The sequence below is a fragment of the Podarcis pityusensis genome (genome assembly GCF_964106645.2).
Source record: "Podarcis pityusensis genome assembly, chromosome: 4".
NCBI classification, from domain to species: Eukaryota; Metazoa; Chordata; class Lepidosauria; order Squamata; family Lacertidae; genus Podarcis; species Podarcis pityusensis.
Window position 1 is genome coordinate 31,818,767 of NC_138027.1, and position 27,640 is coordinate 31,846,406.

At 44.9% G+C, this 27,640-nt stretch overlaps 1 protein-coding gene and 1 long non-coding RNA gene across 2 annotated transcripts in view; one reads left to right on the top strand and one right to left on the bottom strand.

Moving 5' to 3' along the window:
- Nucleotides 1-27,640, bottom strand: part of GAP43 (growth associated protein 43) — a 60,455-nt gene that overhangs the window by 24,335 nt on the left and 8,480 nt on the right. The window contains exon 2 of the mRNA XM_081004339.1: nt 4,272-4,884. Within this exon, the coding sequence (XP_080860465.1) occupies nt 4,272-4,884 (613 nt within the window). The remainder of the gene's footprint in view (nt 1-4,271; nt 4,885-27,640) is intronic.
- On the top strand, nt 14,628-18,827 carry LOC308476607. Its single transcript, XR_013985989.1, has 3 exons — nt 14,628-15,036; nt 15,560-15,630; nt 17,021-18,827. It is a non-coding gene; the product is annotated as an uncharacterized lncRNA (long non-coding RNA).

Consider the following 27,640-nt stretch of genomic DNA (forward strand, 5'->3'; position numbering starts at 1 on the left):
CATGTGAACTGTTCAAAGAGCCTGGAATTGAAGTATAGTGTTAAATCCTAGATGGAACCTTGGAAATTCCTCTTGAAATACCTGAAGATGTTTTGCCTGCTCAGGAGCATCCAAATTTGCCCGTTTCTGTCAAATATTTGTTTTGTTATTTATTGGATTTCTAACCCACCATTCACTGTAAGGTCCCAGGGCAGGTTACAGCAATACAATTACACAATTTAAACAAAATAAAAGAAGTAAACAATTTATATGCAATTATAAAGGCAAGTAAAACAATCTGAAGCAAAAGCTTCAGTTTAACCCAAATATAGAGGGGATGGGTCCCACAAAAATACCTGAATTCTCAGAGTCCAAGACAAAGAGGTATGTCTTCAGCATACGGCTGAAACTGTATAATGAAGATGCAAGATGCATATCTGCAGAGAGGGTGTTCCACAATGTAGGAGCTGCCACAGAGAAAGCCTGGGCTGCATTTCCTGCACTTCTGAGGGTGGCAGAACTACCAAGAAAGCTCCTTTCCTGAGTCTAATATCCAAGAGAGGCTGTAGGGATGGAGGCAATCTTTCAGCTATTTAGGGCGTAAGTTGCTGAATAGTTTGGGTGAACCAGTTCTACCTAGCAATGTTGCCAATTTACTGGGCTGTTGAATCTAAGTTTTTTATTTTGTCATTGTTCCTCTCCTCCCACTCCTTGCTATCTTTCTGATGAAAAACTTCACTGGAGGGAGAAGTTCAGTGACAACTTTAGAGCCAAGCCATGGGCAACCTAAGGCTTCTTGGCCTCCTCACAGTAAGTTACACTGGTATTATTGTAACACAATGCATACATGGCACTGTGCTTTCATAATACAATCAAAACTGATACATAATAATAATAATAATAATAATAATAATAATAATTTATTATTTGTACCCCGCCCATCTGGCTGGGTTTCCCCAGCCACTCTGGGCGGCTTCCATAGAAACCAAAAATACAGTAAAATATCACAGATTAAAAGCTTCCCTGAACAGGGCTGCCTTAAGATGCCTTCTAAATGTCAGGTAGTTATTTATTGCTTTGACATCTGATGGGAGGGCGTTCCACAGGGCGGGCGCCACTACCGAGAAGGCCCTCTGCCTGGTTCCCTGTAGCTTTGCTTCTCGCAATGAGGGAACCGCCAGAAGGCCCTCGGCGCTGGACCTCAGCGTCCGGGCAGAACGATGGGGGTGGAGACGCTCCTTCAGGTATACTGGGCCGAGGCCGTTTAGGGCTTTAAAGGTCAACACCAACACTTTGAATTGTGCTCGGAAACGTACTGGGAGCCAATGTAGGTCTTTCAAGACCGGTGTTATGTGGTCTCGGTGGCTGCCCCCAGTCACCAGTCTAGCTGCCGCATTCTGGATTAATTGTAGTTTCCGGGTCACCTTCAAAGGTAGCCCCACGTAGAGCGCATTGCAGTAGTCCAAGCGGGAGATAACCAGAGCATGCACCACTCTGGCGAGACAGTCCGCGGGCAGGTAGGGTCTCAGCCTGCGTACCAGGTGGAGTTGGTAGACAGCTGCCCTGGATACAGAATTGACCTGCGCCTCCATGGACAGCTGTGAGTCCAAAATGACTCCCAGGCTGCGCACCTGGTCCTTCAGGGGCACAGTTACCCTATTCAGGACCAGGGAGTCCTCCACACCAGCCCGCCCCCTGTCCCCCAAAAACAATACTTCTGTCTTGTCAGGATTCAACTTCAATCCATTAGCCGCCATCCATCCTCCAACCGCCTCCAGGCACTCACACAGGACCTTCACCGCCTTCACTGGTTCTGATTTGAAAGAGAGGTAGAGCTGGGTATCATCTGCATATTGATGGACACCCAGTCCAAATCCCCTGATGATCTCTCCCAGCGGCTTCATATAGATGTTAAAAAGCATGGGGGAGAGGACGGAACCCTGAGGCACCCCACAAGTGAGCGCCCAGGGGTCTGAACACTCATCCCCCACCACCACTTTCTGAACACGGCCCAGGAGGAAGGAGCGAAACCACTGTATACATGGCATAACCAAGCTTCCATGCTTGCCTTGTGTATGGCGCCACTGTAATTGTTACAAGACAAGCCTCTCTCTGCCTATTGGTTGATTCAGAAAATGAAAGAATGGAATATTTAAATCAGAACTCAGTGGAGGATCGTGCAAGGTTTGCCATAGTTGAGGATGGGCCATCTGCACCCAGTGTCTATTCACAGACCATATTCCACTGCCCATTTGCTCTGGCACAGTTCCACAGAGATTAATTGGACTACACGGGAGCAAATGAGCTTTTCAGCCTCTTTCAACATGCCTATTGACTGAAAATGCCCCTAAGCATCTTCTATGCCATCCCTTCCCCCACCTCTTTCTTCTCCCTGGCCCCAGCAAGAAAAGCTCAGTTCCTGCTGACAATAATTTACCCTTGTCAACCAGAATTGTGAAGTTTATTATACACATAACCTATGTGTCCTTGCTTATTCAGTTCATCCCACTCAAAGTTTTAGATTACTAGCTTTATGGTACTGGAGACATTGCTTTCCCATGAGATTTACAGATCAATTTGGCAGAAACTGTGATTCAAAATCATCTCTGGCCCATCTCCATTGAAGTCATTTGGAATCGAGCCATACGAAAACATGACCCAAGGAGGAATGGATACATTTCAGTTTGGCTGCTCTTTCTGCCTGATACGCTGTACATTTTACTATTTGCTTATTGCTGTTTGGAGAATAAGGCTATTAATGGTTACTAGCCATAATTGCTGTGTGGCATGCCCCTAAATAATAATTGTTGAGAATCACAAGTGGGGTGAGTGTTGTTTTGCTCAGGTTCTGCTGGCCGGCTTCCCAAAAACTGCTGGTTGGCCACTTTGAGAACAGGATGCTTGAGCTAGATGGGGAGAGGGAAACACTAGTAGTTTAAGTCTCCAGTATAGAGCCCACCTGCACAATTCCTATGCTGGTTTCAGATTTTGCAATTATAAGCCACCTTTTCTGGGTTATCACACCAAAGCCTATTGTCTTCCCCTTATCACCCTTGCACCACAAACCTCCAGCTGACCTTACCACTATCATTTTGCCTTTTTGCCATTTGTGTCCATTTGTTATACCCTGCATGTGCCCACTCAATAGCTTCGATTGGTGGAATTGGCACTACTACAAGTGCCACACAATACCCATTCCACATTAGTAAGAATTCAATCATTTAGTGTGGCAGCACCCCCACTTTGGAATTCTGTGCCTCTTGAGATCAAGCAGACGTCTCCACTGTACTCTTTTAGGCACCTGCTAAAAACATTCTTGTTCCAACAAGCCTACCCAGATGCTTAGAAAGTTGAAGTGATTTTAATTTGTTTTTAGTATTTTAACTTTTGTAGGTTTAAAAGTATGGTTGTGAAATTTTCTGATTTTACCGTTTTCTCTTTTGTAAACCACTTTGAGGGTGGTGGTTGTTGATTTTCAATCAATCGGTGTATGCATTTTATGAAATAAACTAAAAAATTCAATCTGTGCTGGCCCAAGGCAGTTTGCTGCCTGGGGTAGAACAGTAAATTGCACTACTCAACCTCACACTCCACCCCACTGCCCAGTCAAGACACACAGTACCCAAAGCTGGTCAAGTTATTCTGGCACCTGAACACCTCTCCCCACCTTTTGGATGTATAAATACAACAATAAATTAAATTGCTGACCATTTACTGCTCTCTCATCAATCACCCCTCAAATCAGCTGCCCTGGGTTGCGGATCTATCAGGCAATGCAGTAGTCATGGACAGAAATGGACAGATGTTATGGCAACTTTATTATAAATGGTATAATCTGGTGGCTGTGGGTATGTTATGACACCCAACCCAACCCTATCATGGTGGACAAGGCTCAAAATCTTTTGAGCGCCCAGAGTTTTTGAAACTTCTCTCTTGCAACACTTAAAATGTATCTCTCATAATGTTTGAAAATAGGTTTGTTTTCCTTATGGGTGAAACCTCCTTATGAGGTTTGCAGGGGAGAGCAAGGGAGATAAATCTCTTGCTGGTCATGTCAAAGCCCAAGGACTGTAAATTGGGTTCCTCTATCATGGAGCAGTACCACAGAGCCAGTCAACTGCCAACTTTCATTTAGGATAGATGGCTGCCTGCTTTAAAGCTACACCTGCCCTGTTCTCATGAAGGACCACTGGTGGCTTAATCCTAATGTTAATCCCCATTTCCTAGCTCACACATCACCACTCTTATCTCCTTTCCAAGACAGCTTTCCTCCCTTGCTATTGTTAGCGTACCTGTCTTCTCTTCGGTTTGGCTACTCTCCGCTGTGTCTGTTTGGGGTTGCGCTGTTGCCTTGGCAGTAGCATCCTCTGCAGCAGTGGGGGTAACGGCAGTAGTGACAGTGGCAGGCACTTCGGCTTGTTTAGGTTCCTCCTTGACTTGGGCTTCCTCGGCCTTCAAGGATGGTGAATTATCGGTAGAAGCTTTAGTGGCACTTTCCGTTTCAGCGGCAACAGCAGCGGACTTTTCCTCCGACGGGGCAGCGGGAGTAGTGGCCTTTGTGGCAGGTTGTTCTGAACCAGTGTCAGCTGTGCCCTCCCCCTGCTTCTCATCTGCTGGAGTGCTTCCTCCTTTGCTGCCATCGGCAGGCAGGGCATTCTCAGTTGGAGCAGCTTCTGTAATAGCAGCTTTGCCATCCGCCAAGCCATTGGCGAGGACTTCCTCCTTCTTCTCACCAGCTTCAACATCAGTAGTTTGGGAATCTCCCTTCTTCTCCCCCTTGAGCTTTTTCCTTGTTATGTGTCCACGGAAGCTAGCCTGAATTTTGGTGGCTGCCTTATGAGCTTTATCTTCTGGTTTGATGCCATCTTGTTCAATCTTTTGGTCAATGTCATCATTTTTTTCAACCTTTTGTGGGGAGAAGAAAAGAGAGGGGAGGTTTGATTAGAAATCTCTCGAGCAAATACATTCAGTGAAAGTTAGTTAGGGTGTTTGGGCAAGCATATCGCAGAACACACATAGCAAACATAAAGCAATTACAGGAGGCTTTCATTTTCCTCATTCCTGGTACTTGCTGTAATAAGCAAAGTTAATAGTAGAAAAACATGTTACTACTATTATGCAGCATTAAAGAATGAAAATCCAGCATGTGGCTTCCATTCCATATTCAACATGCTAAGCCAATCCCATATTTATTATAATTTGAACTCTTAAGAGAGACACTTTATACTTATTAGGGAAGATAGGTGAGCTGCCTATCACTCAACACCGGTACACCGTTCCCATAGCAACTGCCACTCTACAATGATGTTCTGTGCTGACCACACCAATATGTTCAGCCCATGCTCTGCAACATTCAAGGAGACTTTGAAAGCACTCTCTCCATAGCTTTTAGGAGCTGTAGGCTTGAACTGCCACTTTCCTTCCATGGTCAGCACAGACCTGTGGCAACTACTGCAAAGGACCCGTCCCCAGAGCTTCAGGATTTTGGCAATGCCTCTGAAGAAAGCATGCATGGAAAAAGCCATATACTTGTCACAGGGCTTGCAGGTCATGCCAGATAGATAGATAGATAGATAGATAGATGATAGAATGAATCTGTATATGCATCAACTAAACATCTCATTTAGAATTTTGAAATGTGCTGTTCAACAGTAAGAGCAAAATGCAGCAGCATGGCCAAATATATGGAGCACATCTCAGTGATCCATTTCCAGGTACAATTCAAAGTATTGGTTCTGACCTACAAAATCCTAAGTGGCTCAGCACCAGGTTCTTTGAAGGGGCATCTATTCTCAGATGGACATTTATGGGTGTAAAAAGTCTTGCCACCTTAGGAACACAAGAAGCTATCATATACCAAGTCAGACCATTGTCCTGCCTAGCTCACTCCTGACTGACAACAACTCTCCAAGGTTCTAGAAAGGAGCTCGTCTCAGCTTTGACTGGAGGGGCAAACTCTGGTTTTTCAAATTTCAGTGGCACCCTGTGTGAGGCCAAAATTTGGCACCCCAGCTCCTGCATATCACCTTCTGTTATGCTCAATTCACTACATCATAGTGGCAGGGTCCTACAGTGCTCCTCCTAGGCTTGGCGCCCAGTGTGGCGGAACCAGTTGTGCTGCCCTAAATCTGCCTCCCGGACTTTCTGCACACAAAGCATGTGCTCTTTCATGAAGCAACAGCCCTTCCCAACATATCTTCTGAGATGAGGTGGTGACAGCAAGACAAGGCGCCTCCTCTGCTGTGGCACCAATTCTCTGGAATCCCCTCTACCAATAGAGGTACCTGGCATTAGCCTTGTTTTCTTTTCTGTGCCAGGTAAAAACCTTTTTATTTGCCCAGGTTTTTTAAGTGCTTGATGAGATTTACTGTTACTCTTTTATCTTAATTTATTGCTCCTCTGTGTCTTGTTTTATTGAGATGTTTATGACTCATTGTATTGCATTGTGGTTTGATTATTTTATTGCAAGCTGCCACTCTGAGAGCATTGCTGAAGAGTGCCCTATAAATACTCTAGATAAATAAATATTTATCATGAAATACTATCCTTTTGTTTCCAAAACAAGGGGTACATTTATCAGATGGTTTCTTTTAAGTGTGGTTTTAAATGACCTGACCTACAGTGCACACTGGCAGCCTCTATCTAGTGCAAACATAAGCACTAAGTTGCTTTAAATGTTTCCTAAAGAGGTATTAAATGATGGATAGCTCTGTTTTGACTTCTACACATGAATAAATGCCATCTTTTAGGTCTCTTTTTATGTACATATTCGTCTTCTCTTAGTAATTCACCAGCCTTGAGTACAGCAGACTGATGAGAGGCTGACCTCGTCAGACCTCTATAGCTCAGCTGGTAAAGCATCAGACTCTTAATCTCAGGGTCTGGGTTTGAGCCCCATGTTGGTCAAAAGATTCCTGCATTGCAGGGAATTGGCCTAGATGACACCCGTGGTTACTTCCAACTCTACAATTCCATGATACTATGGTCAGGTAATTAGCAAACAGTTTGTGGGAAAGCAGAGGCAAAATTTAAATGGGCTGGGCAGGGTGGGGCATAGCTGAGTGGCACAGCACATGCTTTGCCATGCAGCAAGTCTCAGGTTTAAGTCTCAGGTTCAATCCTCAGCATCTCTGTTGAAAAGGATCATGTAGCAGACAGTGGGGAAAGTTTCTGCCTAAGACCCCAAAGAGCTTCTGCCCATTAGAATACACAATGCTGGGGTAGATATAAGGCAATTTCCAGAGGGTATCTAGAGTATCTGTGTTGCAGTACAAAAACAACAACAACCAGTATTGTGGCAAATAACAAATAAGCTTTCGTAAGCTAGAATCTACCAGATGCATAGTGTAATTCACAGTATACAGCCACACGGGGAGAACTTTAAGCAGTGAGATCAAACATGCTTTGTTCTCCTGGCCCATGGTTGGTGGGCCAGTCTTTGGTTACATACATCTCCCTCAGCTGAAACAGCTACTCACCAGCAACAATGGCCCACACAACCTGTGGAACCGCAGCTTGAAGCTGACCCAGATACCAACTCTGTCCTCCCAACACACCAAATCAGGCAACACAATTGCAGGAACCAAAAATGTCAGCCACATCATCAAGGGTCGATTTACTTGTTCATCTTCATCATATACATTACTATTATCTGTCAGAAATGCCCTTCCACATTCTGCACAGGGCAAACAGCCTAGTCCAGGTATAAAAGAATCATACGGGCCCAAATATGACATCGGAAACGGTAGTGTTCAGAAACCTGTGGGAAAACATTTCATTCTACAAGGATGCTCTGCTATTGATGTTGAAGAGGCCAAATGTGAATAAAGGAATTTCAAGGGATGGGTTCCAATGTGAAACTCCTGGATTATATTTAATCAAGAAGTTCAGTTCTATTCATTTGGATCTGAGTAGAGACAATGGTTTCATATCCTGCTACAGGTGTTAATTCACTCAGCATTACCATCTTGATTGTTTTATCACCTATCACTATACTTATTTTGTATACATTATAGCTCCAATTGAATTGTAATTGTCACTGTTTCTTGCATTTCATTTTCCTCCGGCTTCACTGCTTACACACACACCACTAATACAATACGATTTAACTATATATTTGCAACTGAGTATGCATCTTCATACATCTTGTGAAGTGGGCTCCAGTCTATGAAAACTTATAGCATGATAGTAGTCTTTAGGGAGCTACAGCACTCTTGTTGTTTTTGATGTTCATAAAGTAATGGGAAAGTCCTTCTTCTGCTCAGGACCCAGGGGAGCTGCTGCCAGTAAGAGTCAACAATGCTAGGCTGGATGAATCTGATGGCCTCTCCATTTTCAACATCCATCCTGAAATTTCCAGTGGGGCTCCCAAAGGTAATGTTCTGTACATACACATTTGTTCTTTCAAATGGGCATCTTGGAATGCATTAAGAACCCATTTGCAAGCTTGTCGCCTGGAGATCTTTCACAGCCCCAGGGAAATCCTGCAGGATGAAAAGCACAGCACAGCTATCTGAAGCTCTGTTTGAATGCACTGGGGGAGAAAGCCACACTTGAAATAGATTTTCAGTCTCCTTCTGTAGGAGTTACAGGTTGGTAGCCGTGTTGGTCTGCCGTAGTTGAAACCAAATAAAAAAATTCCTTCCAGTAGCACCTTAGAGACCAACCAAGTTTGTTATTGGTATGAGCTTTCGTGTGCATATCTGCACACGAAATCTGAAGAAGTGTGCATGCACACGAAAGCTCATACCAATAACAAACTTAGTTGGTCTCTAAGGTGCTACTGGAGTGATTTTTTTTATTTTGTTTCTTCTTTAGGAGGACAAGCAGAGGAGTGGGGTTGTCCCCACAAAATATGGCGGCTCTTGAATCCAGGTGGTGGTCAGGAAGCAATACGCAGCCTGAAAGCTGAGAGCTCTGAAGGCAAGAGGCGTTCAAAGGCCAACAGCCCTAAAGGCAGTGGAGATCTCTCCTTTAGTGCAAATGGAACACTGCCCCACCAATCACAATCTGACTTCAGTCTCCACCACTGGATGGTGCCGCCTATAAGTTTCATCCTTCTCAGTCTCAGTTTTGCCCTTGTAGAACTCAGCAGAAAGGAGGATGGGAAAAAAACTCTGCCTATCATTGGCTATGATTGTGCCTGTCATTGGTCCCTTGCCTTATGCCCCACCAGGTCCAATGGGCACCAGTCACCACTGCCTGCAGCATGGGAAAGCAGATGCAACATGGTCAAGGGGTTTGTCCAGCATGACACAAACTGTTCCAGGCTAAGGAGCTAAACACAGGGACAGGTTCCCACAAAGGCAATTGAGTGTGGTTCCCACTTAGAGGCAGGCTTACCAATGCAGCTAAGCAAACCCTCACAAGTAAGCATGCTTCTGCATATGTATCACTTTACGGCACAAGTCTGGTGCACATTCAAAAGCACAGCAGAATGCTTGTTGGCGCCATCTGTCTTCTCTGATCACTTTCAATGAGATATGCAAATGCACATCCCCATCCACAAACAAGAACCAATGAGTCAGATGTGGACAGCGGTGCTGGGTGAGCTGCAGCAGATAGGACTCCGCTACCACTGCAGTGCAAGTGACTGAGGAAAGCCAAGGAGGCCTTGCCTTCACCAGCAGCAATGGAGGAAGGTGTTAAGTCAGATACCCAGCTGCGAAGTGGCCAGGGGGATCCTGTGCAGCCTGGATCCATGCTGCTGGTGTGTCACTTTCCTGTTTGGTGCTGACTTTCCTGCCTGCCTCATTATGCCCTGCTAGCATTAGCAGGAAGAAAATGCTGCTATGGGTTGATGGGACAGACATTAAGCTGCTGAGTGCCTGCAGATTATTAGGGCGATGGGATGGCTGACTAAGAAAAGGTGATTAGTGACCCATGAGTGTTGGCTTCTCTGAGACTCAAATATTTTTTCCAAGCAGTCTCCCCAGTGACTCTCCTGGTCCACTGGAGCTCTACAGAATTGACATTGCTGATCTCAGTATCTTACATTCTAGTAATTTAAGAAAAGCTGGTTCAGCATTGTCACGAACACAGGTCACTTCTGGCAACCAGCTTATTCATTCTGATTCATTTGCACAAAGTTTCTGCGGACGTTGTATGATGTCCATTGTTCACTGAGCATTCACACCCTGATTTGTTTGTGTCAAGGTTATATGGCTTTCCACCAGTCTAATGTCATCCCACATTTTCCCATAACTTTCCTTACAGCAAAAAGTCTATTTTGTGTTGTGTTTGTTGTGTCTGAGAGTCAGAACACTTTAATCCACTTTAACTTCACAAACCTCAATTTGCCAGTATTTAAATGAATACTGGCAGTCTGGAGGCATCCATAGAGCAGCAATTCACCTGAAATGTGGGGGAAAGTGTATTGTGTAGGCAGTCTGCATATGTTGCATGGTTAGTACAGCAGAGGATGGCCTTAAAATTGTAAGTCACGCTTCCAAAATAACAAGCTAACGTTAAAGAATAGTAATTCATTTAGAAGTATTTTAAAATAAGCTTTCAGTTTCTAAAACTTGAAGACTATTTTAAATTTTAGGAGCTTGAGGTACATAAAAAAACACTAAGATGGCAAGACCTGTGATTTCATACATAGAATGTTGGCAGGCCTGAGAAAATTCACTATTGATCTAACTTCTTTGGACAAAAAAAGAAAGAAAGTCAGTCCTCATTACATGTATTCCCCAGAGTCCTTTCTGTCATATATTGGAAGAAGGGAACACTCTGTTCTTCTTTCATGCCCCCAAACCTCCTCCAAGGAATCTCTTGTCAAAATGACTTCTACTAGTTGCCCAAAGGACTGTATTCAGGCTTGTTAACCTCATTCTCCAATCCACATTATCAAACCTACAATCTTCATAATATTTCTACCTCTTTTTCATGAAATACGTAGATCCATGACTCACTATCTAAGATTCCCAGTTCAGGATAGGATGCAGTCATTATTTTGGCATCATTCTCTACTGTTGTGTGTGTTTCTCCAACAGTTCTGTATACTGAAATGCAGCAATCATTTCCCATCTGTTCTTCCACTGTCTTCCTGGATTACAATAAGACGGTACAGGACACTGGAGCATCTCTGCTTCTGATGGGTAGTTCAGGTTAATACAGGGCTGATAGGGGGAAGAATTACCGTAATGTGTTTCAGCAACAAGGACTACCAGAGGAACTACCAGAGCCATCTTCCCCCATTGATCCCATAGCATGGAGCACACCACCAACAAAGGAGTCTGGGTTGGCATCATTCCTCCCATGGAAGAGAAGAACACTTTCATCTCCTCCCTCTAGGAGGAAGATGCAGCAGAAATGCACAGATAGATGCTCTTTTACCAGCCTCACAGGTGAAAAAAGTGAAGTGATTCACTTCTTCTGTGTGGCCACAATCAACCACTCTTTGTATCTGGAAGACCTACATTCAAGTGCGTGGATCCAATCGTTTGGTTTTATGAAGCATAAAGTGATGGGGAGAGGGGCACGTGACTTGAAATGGGGTAAATGAAGAATGTGGAGGCGTCAAACACCTTGGAAGAGCACTGATCATAAATGATAGGTTTCATAATCCTGTAAAGACGTAAGAGAGACTGAACAACAAGATTTGGGGAGAAAAGTCTTAGGGAGCAAAGTCCCCTGGCTGGGGGGGCGGGTGGAGTTCCAGTGAAATAAATGGAGAAGACATTTATAAGAATTGGTTTGGGCATTGCAAGAGAAGCTTGGCTTCTGTAAGCAAGCAAACCTTGTGCTTCTGATGCAATATCCAAAACCAGTTCTCAGAGGACCTGAGGCCTCCCGCTCATCCAGCCATGGAACAAGGGCAGCTTGTAAGGAATTCCGGCCCTTTTGTGAGTCTCTTTCCAATTCTATGCAGATTCCTAGGTTCAGATGAACAATGAAGCGGGATCAGTGGTTGAGAATATGCCTTGTATGCAGAGGGTCCAATGTTCAACCACTGGCATCTCCAGCCTTTGAAGATTCATGACAGCAACTACAAAATGCCAGGCAAGATAAACAAGGAATTGTGATCCGATATAAGGCAGCTCCCTATGTAATTAATGGCTAGGGGTGGGGGAACGGAATTGTCACATGCAAAATGTACCTTTCCCCATTATTCAGGCTGATTGCTAATGGAGTATCAGGATTCACAGAGGGATAATCCCCTTTTCTAGTTGGTAGGTCTATCCCCCTCGAGAAACAGAGACAATCTAGGATTCCTACGTTGTAAAACTTGGTGAGTGGAGGCAACTAACCACCTTTTTATCATTTTCATTATGTTATTAATTTAAAAAGTATGTACACACACATAATCAAATACACATGCAGTGGCTCAGGGATACAAATACTAATTAAAGCAACTACAAAAATTTTCAGCCTTATCCAAAAGATCCCCGTATAGCTGTTTTGTCAGACAGAACGAAAGGGATCATGTTATAAAAATCAAAGATGACTGATATCTAATAGCTGAGAATGAAGTGTGGAGGGAAAAGATTTGCCAACTGTATCTACTAAAATAGCGAAACATGGGCACAGGAGGCAGGAAAAAACCTTTCACGCTTTCTGAGGTGTGGAAGCAATTTAGCACCAAGGACAGTTGCGCTTAACCCAGCTAAATAGTGTGAAGGCACCAGGATAGAAGACTGTGGCTTCCGCCTCCTCTGCCCTGCAGCTATCTTAGCAGGATTCTTCTATGCCAGGGCAGATGTTGTTACTATGGTCAGAGCATCCACAAGTGATAAAAAGAGCAGTTTTCCTGATCCTATTCCCCAAAGGTACAAGAACCAGTTGCATCTGTAGGAGATGGAACTTTGATTTCTGCCTCTAATAGTTTACAGCAGGCATCGGCAAACTCGGCCCTCCAGATGTTTTGGGACTACAACTCCCATCATCCCTAGCTAACAGGACCAGTGGTCAGGGATGATGGGAATTGTAGTCCCAAAACATCTGGAGGGCCGAGTTTGCCTTTGCTTGGTTTACAGCCTTGGCTAAGCAGTTCCAACAAAGGGAGCTAATCGAAAAGCTCAATGACATCAAACAACCTACCCTATTTAATAAATCAGGCAGGCGAAGCCTTCTGAGAGGAAGAGGAAAGGGGCCCATATTACAAGTTTACACCAGATGTGCCCAGAGAAATGATGCTTGGGTACCAGTTCTTCTTGGGATGCTTGAACACTGAACTTTGCTTTATACGGGTGTAGCATGAGCTACTGCTGCTGATGGCAAAGTTCACTCCATCCACTGAACAGAAGGGTGCCAAGTTCAACAAAGTATCCTCTCTGCTCCTGTTTTGCTTGTGCTCTGTTTGTGGTGGTAGTGTTTTTAATTTGTGTCACTGGAAATAGGAGCAATTAACATTCTGAGGTGGTGTTTACGGGTTCGCTAAATCAAACAAACATCCCAAGCAATTAGAGGAAAGGGGAGGCAGGTGAATTCCCAACGGCTGGGGAAGCAGGTAGCTTGGCGGATGGGTTCGGGATGTGCAGTTGGATCTATGTTCCCGACACCTGGCAGCAACCACAAGCTGAAAGGAAGTTCCACCCTTTCAGCACAAACATAACACATGCCACGCCTTTCCTCCCCCCTGCCTGCAAAAGCCACCCTGGATTGACTGGGATTGAGAAGTCAATGAGAAAGACGGGAGGGAAATGGTTGAAGGAAAGAGTATGTGCTATAAGACCTTGAGGAGAAGAAATGAAGGAAGATGAGCAAGAGCAAAAGGCAAAACGGTACAGACAATGACAAAGAGAAAGTACCAGAGGGGTGATGCAGGAGGGATGCACACAGACAAGCGATACTGAAGCAGGAAATTGGAGACAAACCTGTCCAAGCTTGATACAAGGGCATTTTTCCCTAGCAAACCATGCAGCTTTGCGGCGATTTCTACACACCAGCTGTGTTAGTCCCAGGACTGCCATGGTCCCAGGCACCTCCACATCTGCATTTCCCCCGGACCGGCACGGCTTTCCCTTACAGCGTGGCTGGCGGCAGCATGTCTCTGTGGAATTAGTCCTGTCAGGGAAGATATTGATTTGGATGCTGATGTGTTAATACGTGGCTGCTTTCAGCAAAGCTTCCTTCCTTCCTCCATCCCAGACAATAGACTGGAGGACTAACCTGCCACTAATCACACAGGAGGTGTGTCTATGGCCAGACGTGATATGCAAGGGGATGAGGCAGCCTGCAGAGAACACGGAGCGTCTATTGTGCTCCTTACATGTTCTAAGCCTATCCCAAGATGCTTTTAAAACCACAGCATTGGTAACTACGGATATGAACATTCTTTATGTGCACAGAGCTATCAACTCAGACACGGCCTCAAAATATTTGCATGTTAACTGAGAAGTGAGAGCAAAGATGCAGAATAAAATACTGATTACAGTATTGCTTTTTTGTGGGCTCAGAAAAGTTCTTTGGTTTCTTGTCCAGCCTATCAGAAATTTGTTTTTGACCTATGTTACAGTCATAGCATGTGTTGTCGACAAGATATAATAGAAAAGCAAATTATTTACTTATTTTTTAAAAGTTATTTGTTTTTGACCTTTGTGGGGATATATTATTTGTCTTCTATCAGACTAGCAACTTGCCAAGTTGTCCATGGACAGAATCTCAAGGTACGTAGTGCTGGAATTGAAGAAACTTGGTTTAGGTCTTTAAGCATAACTGGCTGACTGCTAAAATGTTGAAAAATATACAGGGCGCAATATATGCCCCCCAAAGTACAGAGAGAGAGAGAGAGAGAGAGAGAGAGAGAGAGAGAGAGAGAGAGACCCCAAATACTTCTCTTGAGGGTTCTAGCTGGCTTCAAGTGTATTGAAATGAGTCCATGTTTACATTCTGAGCATGTTTGACTGAATCAAGCCTTCTGAATTCCATGGGAAGGGAGAGAACAGTAGAGCATGAGTAAGAATGTAGTTGGAAATGTCAGTTAGGACACAGCTAGCTCCTGCTCAGGTTCCAGCACAAAGAAAAGCCCGAGGGCACTTCTGACAGAGAAACTGCCAGGGGGGAGCAAAGCACTGTACATGTTCCATTACCAGCTGCCCTAGGGCCACATTACAGGTAAGCGGAAGCTGTGAGCAAGTGCAACTAATGCTGGATAAAGCTAAGAAGCACAGGGGTCTGGAGGGAAGGCCTTTCCCCCAGGAAAATGGTTCAAGAGTTGTTCTTGGTTTTTGGCAAGAGATCCATCAGTGGGTGCCTGTAAACTGGGGAGGTACAGAGAGGGACAGGATTGTGAAATGAGAGAGTTCTTTTGCATTATCTCTCAGCATTCACACAGGGTTCGCCTGCATGCTTTTCTTCGACACTCTCCTCCAAGAAAAGGGGGGGAGGGAAAGAACCCTGAACCAGCAGATTCCAGAAAAGTGCAGCTCTTCACTTTGCATTGGTATGCAAGGATATTAGAACAAGTACAAGTCTCTCTCATGCGGCTATAACTTTCTTGGGCTAACCTTCCACACAAAGTCCTCCCACCACTGCAAAGTGCTTTGAAGCAGAGGTAGCACGAAGGGAATAGGTGTGCTTAACTCTTCCCTTGATAGTGACCCTCCTCCAAGTGACTTTTCTTCTGCTGTTGTTGTAGGCCCATGTTTACTTCACAAATGCTGGTCTGGAACTATACAGTGCTAAAAGCAGCCGGGATGGATTATCTGGGTAATTCTCCTTTTCTCTGTATCTTCTGTAAACCTCTTATAGATTGAAAATATGTTTCTTTAAGCAGTAACCACAGTAGAAGAAAACAGCATAGATAGGTCGTGTAGTTTGCAGATGACATCAAGTATTTAGAATCGTGTGTATACCTAAGTGGACTGAAGAGAAAAAGATCTCTTCAGACTGGGTGAATGAGCAACAAAATTATACATGGAATTTGTCAGGGGGGAAACCAAACTAGGTGCAACTTTAATTGTATGGATGCAGTTAACACACACATTTTTGTTTCCCTGTCACAAACTTGACAAAATTGGCTTTCCAAAGCTGCCATTTGCATTTCAAGCAGCAATGTTCCCTAGGGAGGCTTGCCCTTGAAATGCTTCTCTGAAGCTGCTTTTTGTGGCTTTAGTTCAGAATGTGGCAGGAAAAGAATAAGTTCTCTACCCTCCTGTATGGTCCTGAAGCTGCTCTGAGGCCCCTGCGGCTGCTATTTATGTAATTAACACATGTGTGCTAATTGCATTCTCAAAATGGCATATTTAGTTTGACCCCCAGCATAAAGTGACCAAGACTGAGGCAAAAGCAAAAAAGAAAATGGGCTAATCAGGAAAGGGACACTGGTGGCAGCACCATCACATTGACTCCAGAGGTCATATTCAGTGTAGAGCTACATAGCTGTCAACTTTCAGATTTGAAAATAAAGGATCAGCAGCCTCGAAAATAAGGGATCAGCAGCCTCACCTGTCCTGGGGACAGTCTACAGAATATCTAACAATCCGGGATAGCAGCGGGAAACGGCGCTGGAATAAGGGAATTTCCCGCAAAGAAAGGGAAGGTTGACAGCTATGTAGAGCTATATCCTTGCACAAGAGGAATAACTTTCCTCCTCTCCCAGCTCATGCCCTAAATCTGTCCTCTGGGTTCCCTCAACCCTCCAGAGCAGATTTGGGAATGGTACGGGGCGTATGCAGGGAGAAGAGAAGAGGGCAGTCCTGCTGTGCAAGCAGAAGTCATTCTGCTCACCCAACTGTTTAGTTCAGTAATACCACCCATATCTAGCATTGGGAGGGAGGGCACATGTTAGAGTATATTAGGAGGAAAATACAAAGGCAATTATTCAGGACAGAGAAAAGGAAACATTTCTTCACACATAGATAAAACCATGGAATTCAAGCCATAGGATGCAGAGATGGCCACCAACATGGTTTGAAAAGGGTGTTTGACGTATTCATGGAGAAGGCTATCGATGGCCATGCATTGCCTCCAGTATCCCAGTGACCTACTGAAAAGTGCCCCAGGCTCACTTTATCATATAGCTTCGTGTCGCCATATTTCTCACTGGGATTTATGTGTCAGTCTGATTATGCTCCCTCCCCTTAATTTGTCTTCACAGATCCTATTTTGATCATCGAAGCCGTATTTGCTCTACAGAAATGAATGAACAATCACCCCAGCAGAAGGAGCTAATGATACACAGGATGCTTACAGCAAGGATAATTAGGCATGTTGCTAACTTGTTCGGAATAAACATGTGTGCGGCAGAGCAAGCCACACACACGAAAATGGGAACAGGAAGTGGATGAGCATAAGGCCAGAGCAGAAAGAAAGTGGCAGACATTTAGAAGCAGATATGTTAAATTGTAGTCATAATGGAAGGAAATGTCTTAAAGCCTACTTGACCAGTACTGGATCAATCCTGCATTTGGATGAAAGTCTGCCCAAAGGGGCATCAGGAACATAATTTCAAAAAGCAGCAGAGAAGGCAAAATTTGTCTCTATTCAAGGTTTCTCTTGGCAGAGGAGAAAGCTGTGTTTCTCTCCAAATCTGTCTATACTAGCATAACTCAGCAAGATAGGAGCCCTTTTCCTAGAGTCTGGGATTGGGTATGGGGAACCTTTGGCCCTTTGGTTGTTGCTAAACTACTGACCATTGCTGATCATTGTTCCTGATCTAGAAGGTTATTCCAATAGATTCCAAAGAATGCACGGGAGGAGTCACATCATGGCTCCACCCCAAACCATGCGAATGAAGAAGATTACAACAAAGAAGAATAAGCCTCTGTCTTTGTGTTGGGGGACACCTGAAAGCACAGGGATCTTGGTCATGCATAAAAGCCCTCTGCACATATAACGGTGCATGCAGGCCTCTGTGTAGTGATAGAAAACATATGTAAGTCAGGAATGGAGGCTGGCATGCAGTTAACCCGCCCCCGCCCACCATGCACATTCTAGGAGTAAGGACATTGTGATGTCCTCTGGCTATTTTGGACTACATCTCACATCATTCCTAACCATTGATCATGCTGGCTTGGGCCAATGGAAGTTGTAGTTCACAGAATCTGGAAGACACCACATTAGCTGCTGCTATTCTGCTAAAATGAAGATCTGAATATAGTGACTGTGACTGCAGCCTCCTTAATAATTAAATTAGCATCCATTCAGTGGAAAATGTTTCCTATGAAAATTGTAAAAAGTAGAGACAGAATAATCTGTGACAGACACAATTCTTCACTTTTTATTCTGATTCTAGAATACTGAGGAGTTTCTATTTGAACTCCTGTTCAGTTGTCATATGTTCCATGCATCCACACAATTTGATGTTCCAAAGAACTGTAACTCACATCAGCAATACTGTGGACACCACTCCTTTCTTGGTGTTCTCGCTCTTTGTATATGATCTGTGCCCAGTCACTACATTTAAAAGATAGGGTAGTTATCCAATGCGAATTGCTGACATTGATAGGCATGCAGGTACAGGTACAATGGACAGTACCACTGAGTCAAAATATAGTATCAGAGGCCATAGTCAACATTTCGGTCTGTGACAATTTCTTGTCATAAATTTGGCAATATATGTTTCTGAGCGGTGAGTAGGTTTTTTAGGTTATCCAGCTGTCTATGTGCCAGCAAAGGTCAGCTCCTTGTGACTTCTTTGCTCTCCCCAGCAGATCACTCTTGACAACAGTTTGTAGTTCCATTGTGATGCATTACAACACCCTAAACTGTGAGCTGTAGGCAAAAAGCAGTGGTGTTCTATCTTGTCGATTGTGTTATTTCTGTTGAAGCAGTTATATTCTGGGAACTGACCTGGCCCTTGAAATCTGGTACTCAACCGTGTTGCCATGGTATTTAAGAAAGCGGAGATCAAATTGCTCAATTTGTTGTCGCTTACTAGTTTGTATAGTGATCTGAATCTATTAAAAGGCATCATTCTGGAGCAGATGCATTGAAATCCATTCAAATCTCATTCTGCCTTCCACCATTCTCTCACAAATTTAGAAGGGGTCAATATATAAAAATTGGTTTGATTTGCACTCATTTCTGTAAATTACCATGTTTATGCAGCTATATAAATGCCAATTCCCACCAAGAATTTAATTTAGTATGTATGTATGTATGTATGTATGCATGCATGCATGTATGTATGTATGTATGTATGTATTAAATTTCTATCTCGTCCTTGCTGCCAAGAGAGCCCATGGCAGCAAGCACCAAAGCAACAAAACAACACAATTAAAAGTAAAATAAAAAACATACTTAAAACATTTAAAAACAATAGGAACATCCGAAAACTTTTAAGAACATCTAAAAAGATGTAAAATGTTAGGATAGTTAAAAGCATAGCTAATAATTTAATTGGAACGTTGCCAAGAATAGCATCTTTTAACCAACAAATGCCTGGCTTAACAGGAATGTTTGAGAACTCCTCCTAAGGAAGATCAACACAGCTCACCAGGGTAGCATTCCACAAGTGGAGAACCACCACCAAGAAGGCCCTGTCACAGGTCAGTGCCCAACAGATAGCAGCCAATGGCAGCACCCAGTGGCAACACCCAGTAATGTGAGATTGGTAAAGTGGGGGAGAGGGAACCTACAAAAGGAGAGAGAGATCATGACAATGAAAGTTCAGTTATTCTGCTTGAACTAGAGAGCAACCATCTCAAGCAGATGGCTGTGGTCAGTCCCCCTGGGCTACAGTAGGCCTTCCCAAGCTGAGCTCCAGGGAGAAGCTCCGGGGAGAACTGCTTCTATTTCAGCTCCTTTGCTCCTGCTCCAGTGCCTGGCTCAGAAAAAGAACTACTATAGCACCTGTCCTTGAAGGATGTTATGTGAAGCCCATTTCAGGGAGAGACACAAGTGTTCTGCTGTCCCTTCCTAGCCAGAGAAAAGGGGTAGTAAGTGGAAACTGTTCGGCTCCTGCAGTGACTGCTTCTCTGGCCCTGAGAAGTTGTACAATGCAGGAACTTATTTATTCTGCTTCCGCTTCACTATGTTTGTGTGGGGAAGTTTGGGACTGTGGAAACTGGAATCAGGGTACTTCAAACTCCAAATCTCCCCCCAATCCCAGATACCATAAGATTTGGCAGGCTTCCTCACTGCTAAGACTTAGGGTCCTACTGAATACTTTTCTTGTGCCAACAGGCCTATTGAATTGATTTCCAACTCCCTCAACCATTCCTCATAAGGCTTGGATTTCAGGCACTTGATCATCTTGTTCACATTCCAGATTGTCAATATCCTTCTTAATTGTGGCACCCAGAATACAGTACCCCAGGTGTGGTCTGACCAAGGCAGTATAGAGTGGTACTGTTCTTCCTTTCATTAGGACGCTATACTGTTGTTGATGTGGCCTAGAATAGCATTAGCTTTTTTGCAGTAGGGGAGACCTAAATCAAGTGATGGGGCCCAAAAGGGTAGGTGATGGGCTTGAGTGCAACCATGCACAGGTTGTCAACTGGAGCTTTCTACCTACTAGGAGCTCAATTGGCTTGATCATATGTCAACCAAGGGAATTCCCACACCCTCATCTTTCCCATGCCTTTCCCCCAAGACACAAGCAGCAGCTGGAAGAGTGCTGCTTAGGTTTAGGGGAGTGAAGTCTAAGGGTAGTTGGAGAGGACTGCAGAAAGGTTAAGTGTCCAGAGCAGCCAGACAGCTCAGAAGGCAAGGGACGTGAGTGGATGGAGGTACATTGACAAGAGATTATTTGGTCTGTTATGTGGTCTGACTTCCAAATTGGTTAGGAAGGAGCTATAAATATAAGCAAATAAATATTAATAAATAACAGGGCCATCAACAGACAATAGCAAATTTCTCTATTGGTTATTGCTTCAAATGAAGGGAAGCTAATCTTCCTTTATGGACGCTATAATGTGTATTAGTGCCCCTAGATTATCAGTTGATTAGAACAAATAGCATGGTGTAATGGTCTCAGGTTCCATTTGCATTGCCAATTTGCAAATTCAGACAATACAAAATGGGAGTGGAGGGGGATATTAGGTGAGCCAAACAGGACCTATAGTGACATTAACATTTCCATTACAAAATGGAAACTCTGGAACTGTTATGATAAAGGCTGTCTCTACTAAGTCCAATTTGTGTGCCAAGTCAGAGTTGGGAGCAGAATGCCTGACCAGATGGCCCTTTATTCTGATCCAGCAAGACAGCTCTTACATTCTTAGGATGCTACAGATATATAATAATAATAATAATAATAATAATAATTTATTATTTGTACCCCGCCCATCTGGCTGGGTTTCCCCAGCCACTCTGGGCGGCTTCCATAGAAACCAAAAATACAGTAAAATATCACAGATTAAAAACTTCCCTGAACAGGGCTGCCTTAAGATGTCTTCTAAATGTCAGGTAGTTATTTATCGCTTTGACATCTGATGGGAGGGCATTCCACAGGGCGGGCGCCACTACCGAGAAGGCCCTCTGCCTGGTTCCCTGTAGCTTTGCTTCTCGCAATGAGGGAACCGCCAGAAGGCCCTCGGCGCTGGACCTCAGCATCCGGGCAGAACGATGGGGGTGGAGACGCTCCTTCAGGTATACTGGGCCGAGGCCGTTTAGGGCTTTAAAGGTCAACACCAGCACTTTGAATTGTGCTCGGAAACGTACTGGGAGCCAATGTAGGTCTTTCAAGACCGGTGTTATGTGGTCTCGGCGGCCACCCCCAGTCAACAGTCTAGCTGCCGCATTCTGGATTAGTTGTAGTTTCCGAGTCACCTTCAAAGGTAGCCCCACGTAGAGCACATTGCAGTAGTCCAAGCAGGAGATAACTAGAGCATGCACCACTCTGGCGAGACAGTCCGTGGACAGGTAGGGTCTCAGCCTGCGTACCAGGTGGAGTTGGTAGACAGCTGCCCTGGATACAGAATTGACCTGCGCCTCCATGGACAGCTGTGAGTCCAAAATGACTCCCAGGCTGCGCACCTGGTCCTTCAGGGGCACAGTTACCCTATTCAGGACCAGGGAGTCCTCCACACCAGCCTGCCCCCTGTCCCCCAAAAACAATACTTCTGTCTTGTCAGGATTCAACTTCAATCCATTAGCCGCCATCCATCCTCCAACAGCCTCCAGGCACTCACACAGGACCTTCACCGCCTTCACTGGTTCTGATTTGAAAGAGAGGTAGAGCTGGGTATCATCTGCATATTGATGGACACCCAGTCCAAATCCCCTGATGATCTCTCCCAGCGGCTTCATATAGATATTAAAAAGCATGGGGGAGAGGACAGAACCCTGAGGCACCCCACAAGTGAGGGCCCAGGGGTCTGAACACTCATCCCCCACCACCACTTTCTGAACACGGCCCAGGAGGAAGGAGCGAAACCACTGTATAACAGTGCCCCCAGCTCCCAGCCCCTCTAGACGGTCCAGAAGGATGTTATGGTCAATTGTATCAAAGGCCGCTGAGAGATCCAGCAGAACCAGGAAACAACTCTCACCTTTGTCCCTAGCTCGCCGGAGATCATCAACCAGCGCGACCAAAGCAGTTTCAGTCCCATGGTGAGGCCTGAATCCTGATTGGAAGGGATCCAAATGGTCCGCATCCTCCAGGTGTGCCTGGAGTTGTTCAGCAACCACGCGCTCAATCACCTTGCCCAAGAATGGAAGATTTGAGACTGGGCGATAGTTGGCCATACTGGCCGGGTCTAAAGATGGTTTTTTAAGAAGCGGTTTAATGACCGCCTCTTTCAGCGGATCTGGGAATGTTCCCTCACAGAGGGAAGCATTCACCACCCCACAGAGCCCATCGCCCAGCCCTTCCCGGCTTGCTTTTATTAGCCAGGATGGGCAAGGATCAAGGAGACAGGTGGTTGGTTTCACGCGTCCAAGCAGCCTGTCCACATCCTCGGGGGTAACGGATTGAAATTGATTCCATGCAACTTGACCAGACAGAGCTCTAGCACTCTCCCGCCCCGGCCCTGCTCCCACGGTGGTGTCTAGCTCCTTCCGAATATGAGTGATTTTATCTGCAAAAATCTTTGCAAAATCGTTGCATGAGATCTTGGGGTCTTTACAAGGCCCCGGTGGTAAAGGTGGTTCTGTTAAATTGCGAACCACCTGAAAGAGTCTCCTGCTACTATTTTCTGCAGATGCAATAGAGGCAGTGAAGAAAGTCTTCTTCGCCGTCGCTATCGCCACATGGTAGGCTCGACGTTGAGCTCTAACCTGTGTCCGGTCAGATTCGGAGTGAGTTTTCTGCCACCGACGCTCTAGCCGTCTCAGCGATTGTTTCATCGCCCTCAGCTCCGAAGAAAACCACGGGGCTGTCCGGGCTCCATGCAATCGGAGAGGGCGCTTCGGAGCCAGACAGTCGATAGCCCTGGTTAACTCCGCATTCCAGCGGGCCACCAGGGAATCAGCTAAAGCATCCCCTACCACTCTCTGGAAACCATTTGGATCCATTAAGTGGCGGGGGCAGACCATCCGAATTGGTGCCACCTCCCTGCAGAGGGGAAGGGTCGCGGAGAAGTCCAGTTGCACCAGGAAGTGATCTGACCATGGCACTTCTTTTGTTTCACTTTTACTTAGTGTCAGATCACCCACGTCACTAGAGGTGAACACCAGGTCTAAGGCATGTCCATGACTATGAGTTGGGCCAAACTTATTCAGGGACAGCCCCATGGAGGCCATGCTTTCCACGAAGTCCCTAGCAGCCCCTTGTAAGGTCGTGTCGGCATGGATGTTAAAATCCCCTAGGACAACCAAACTAGGTGTCTCCAGGAGAAAATCCTCCACAACCTGAAGCAGCTCGGACAGGGAATCCTTGGTGCAGCGGGGAGGTCGGTAAACCAAAAGGAATCCTGTACTGCCCCTATTGCCCAACTTCCAGAACATGCACTCAGAGAACTGGATCTTCCCAGTAGGATGCCTGGTGCAAGCTAGTGACTTCCTAAAAATCACTGCAACCCCCCCTCCCCGCCCACATGACCTGGGTTGCTGTGTGTAAGAGAAACCTGGTGGGCAAGCAGCGGCAAGGACAGGCCCATCTGCTTCCTCCAACCAGGTCTCTGTCACACATGCCAGGTCAAATCCTCCATCCACAATCAAGTCGTGGATGGCAGTGGTCTTATGAATCATTGACCTGGCATTGCACAGCAACACTTTCAGGTCATGTGGGTTTCCCCTGTTGATTCCAGTATCCATCCGGTCAAGGCCAGACCCAGAGGCAGGGATAGTCTTCAAACAACGACTAAACCTGCCTCCTCGGTAATGACATGATATATAGCAACATTCAGGAAAAGTATGTGGTGCAATCCTCTTAGGGCAATACATTTGTCCTCCCACAAGCATCAGTGCCGGAAAGGTGATACCCATTACATTCATAGTGCAGCTTTGATAGTGGTTCAGATCAACTAGGATATTTTCCACAGTAGGGGGAAAGATTCACTTGGGGAAAAAATGTGACAGGGTCCTGAAACTAAATCCTGATAAGTTAGAGGCCTTGTGGGTGAATCGTTTACTGCTTGAGATCCCAGAATTGTAGAGTTGGAAGGGACCCCGAGGGTTATCTCATCCAACCTCCTGCAATGTGTATGTCAGTTACCTGTTGTGGACAGAGTTGCGCTCCCTCTGAAGAAACAGGCACCTAGCTTGGGAGTACTCCTGGATCCATCATTGTCACTGGAGACTCAAATGGCCTTAGTGGTTAGGAGTCCTTTTTACCAGCTTCAGCATTAGCTGCAGTCATTCCTGGACTCGGATACCAAGGCTAAAGGGGGCCATGCACTGATAACCTTACAAATGGATTATTGCAATACACTTTATGTGGATTTTAATGCGATGGCAGCCACAAGTATAGACGGATGAAACTCTTGTGTAGAGTTCAAAGGCCATAGTGGTGGTCAACTAAGTTCTGCTTAGTAGGTTCACAATTACGTAACCATCTGGCATGATAGTAAGGCATGGGGTGAGATCTCCAAACCAAATGAGGTGGTGCAGAATAAAAAGACTAGAAGATGAAGGCCAGGGTAACAAAACAAATTAGCAATGGTCTTCTGAATGCTCACACTGTAAGAATAAGAAGGGTCTGCTGGATCAGGCTAGTGGTCCATCAGTCTGTTCTCACATTGACCAAGTAAATGCCCTTAGGAAGCCCAGAAGCAAGATCTGAACACAACAGCAAGCACCCCTCTTGCAGTTTCCAGCAACAGGTATTGAGAAGCATGCTGAGGCAGAATGTATCCATCAGGGTTAGCAGCCATTGATAGCCTTATCCTCCACTAATTTGTCTAATCCAAGTTGGTGTCCCTCTTGTGGGAATTAATACCATAGTTCAGCTATGCACTGTGTGAATTAACAAAGCAGCCTTTGCCAACCAAGTGCTCTGCAGACGTTTTGGACTACAACTCCCATCAGCCCTAACCACCGTAGTGAAGAAGTGTGCTTGCACACGAAAGCTCATACCAAGAACTAACTTAGTTGGTCTTAAAGGTGCTACTGGAAGAATTTTTTTATTTTGACTATGGCAGACCAACACGGCTACCTATCTGTAACTGGCACCGTAGCGAAGGCTAGAGTAAAAGGCAGGCATAGGCAAACTTTTTCCTCCAGATGTTTTGGGACTACAATTCCCATCATCCCTGGCCACTGGTCCTGTTAGCTAGGGATCATGGGAGTTGTAGTCCCAAAACATCTGGAGGGCCAAGTTTGCCTATGCCTGATTTATGATGAGAAGAAGAAGCCAGTGCCACTATTACCAGTGCCATATTTCTTAGCTTCCTGTGAGAATCTGCCTGGCTACTGTTGTTGGGGAACAGAAATACAGGGCTAGATGGCCCTTTCTTCTTATTCGGCAGGACAGTTCTCATACATTCTGGGGTGTGTGCTACAAATTATAATATGATGTTTAGAAAAAGCATGTGGTATGGTCCTCCTTCAACATGTAAGATTTCAACATGTAAGAATGTAAGAGCACATTACCAGCTGCTCAAAACAAAATGCTAGGATGACACAGTAAGTTCTAAGATGAGCATGAACCAATTCCACCAGAGTATCCATATCCAAATATTCCAAGAGTGGCTTCAAAGTATGCACTGAGCATGATCAGCCAGCAATCTCATCAGAGGGTCACTTTTGTGCAGCATTAGTGCAGGCACAGGTATACCGCTGGTATAGGGCAGTATACAAATTTACTACTACTACTACTAATAATAATAATAATGGTAGAAATTATTATGAAAAGGACTGGAAAATTAAACAACCAGCCTCATAATCTTCATTTAGAGCAACACATGCAGTTCTGGACAATGTTCACCTCCTTTTTCATAATAAACAAAGATGCAGAAACACTGGAAGGGGTCTTTTTTTAATAGTAATAAAAAAGAATGTAAAATGAAACAGACAGGGCTTCTTAGCTTAGGAGAAAAATGAAGACCGAGAGAGGACAAGGGGTAGGTTTTAGAGAAACATGATTGGTGTGAAGAGAGTAAATAAAGGGCAACAATCTCAAAATAAAAAAGGTCCAAGGCCGTCCACAGCAGATGTAAGACAAACAGAAGAAATTACTCTCTCACACAACATATAATTAACCTATGGAACTCATTTTCACAGGACATTATTGCCTTCAGCAGATAAAATAAGCACACGGAGGATAGGTCAATTGATGGCTATAGCAAGCCATAATATCCAAATTGCAACTTCCATGTTCAGAGACATCACTTCTCTGGCTATCAGATGCTGAGGATTAATGACAGTGGGTGGGTATTGCCATCACACTGTGCTTGTCAACCATCATGCTGTGCTTATATCTGCCACTGTCAGCCAAGAGAATGCTGGCCTAGAACACTGGCCTGTGGCAGCATAGCAAGCCCTCATCCTTGACCAGCCTAGCCACCCTAGAGATGACCATTTCAGACTTGCTTGGGAGGCGCAGTCTCTGATAGTTATGGTGTTGCCCACAGACAAAGTGATGTATTTCCTCCAGTTGGAGGGCATAAATCCATGTAGCTTGAAACACAGAAAACAAAAACCCACAGGCTCCATGGAAGGTTTGCAGGTGTAATCACCTCCATTATTTTTGTATCAAGCAGAACGAAGATGGGTTGTTCAAAGAAACTGGCCACAAGAGAAACAAAGGCAGAAGAAAAAAGACAGGCCAGATAAAAGGGCTAAGTATGCACAAGGTCCACAGCAGGGATTAGCAACCTGGAAACATGAATCACACAAGAGAGGAAAAACAATCGGAAGCAGAACAGATGGGTGTGCAAAAGGAAATGAAGAGCTGCAGGAGACAGTGCTATTAACTTTATTCAAGAAGAACAAAACCTTTATTGCACCAAAGACAGTTAAATCAATATTTTCCCAATGCTATTTTTCCACAGAAGCAAATGGGTGTGTTTTCCCACAGGGATGCTGCATTACCATGAACAGGAGGGATGGGTTGTCTACGTAATGGCAAGAAAGGGGAGAGATGCTGTCTATGAGGCAGAGTCTAACAATGTGGAAATTGCTTTGTAAATTGTAAGTAGAAAGCTCTAGGGCAGGGAAGAGTACCAGTAACTCAGCTGCAGCACCTATCTTCATGAAAAAGTAAGTGATGCTGCATAGGACAAAGCCTTGCGGCATCAGGCTCCTCACAGGACAGGACATCACTGGGCAAGACAGGACATCATCCACTCTCACATAGTGACATGAGGATATCACATTTTGGCTTTCATTTGGTTTGGGCAGAAGCACATGGAATTGCAGATCCATAGTAGAACTGACTCATACGTCCCATGCA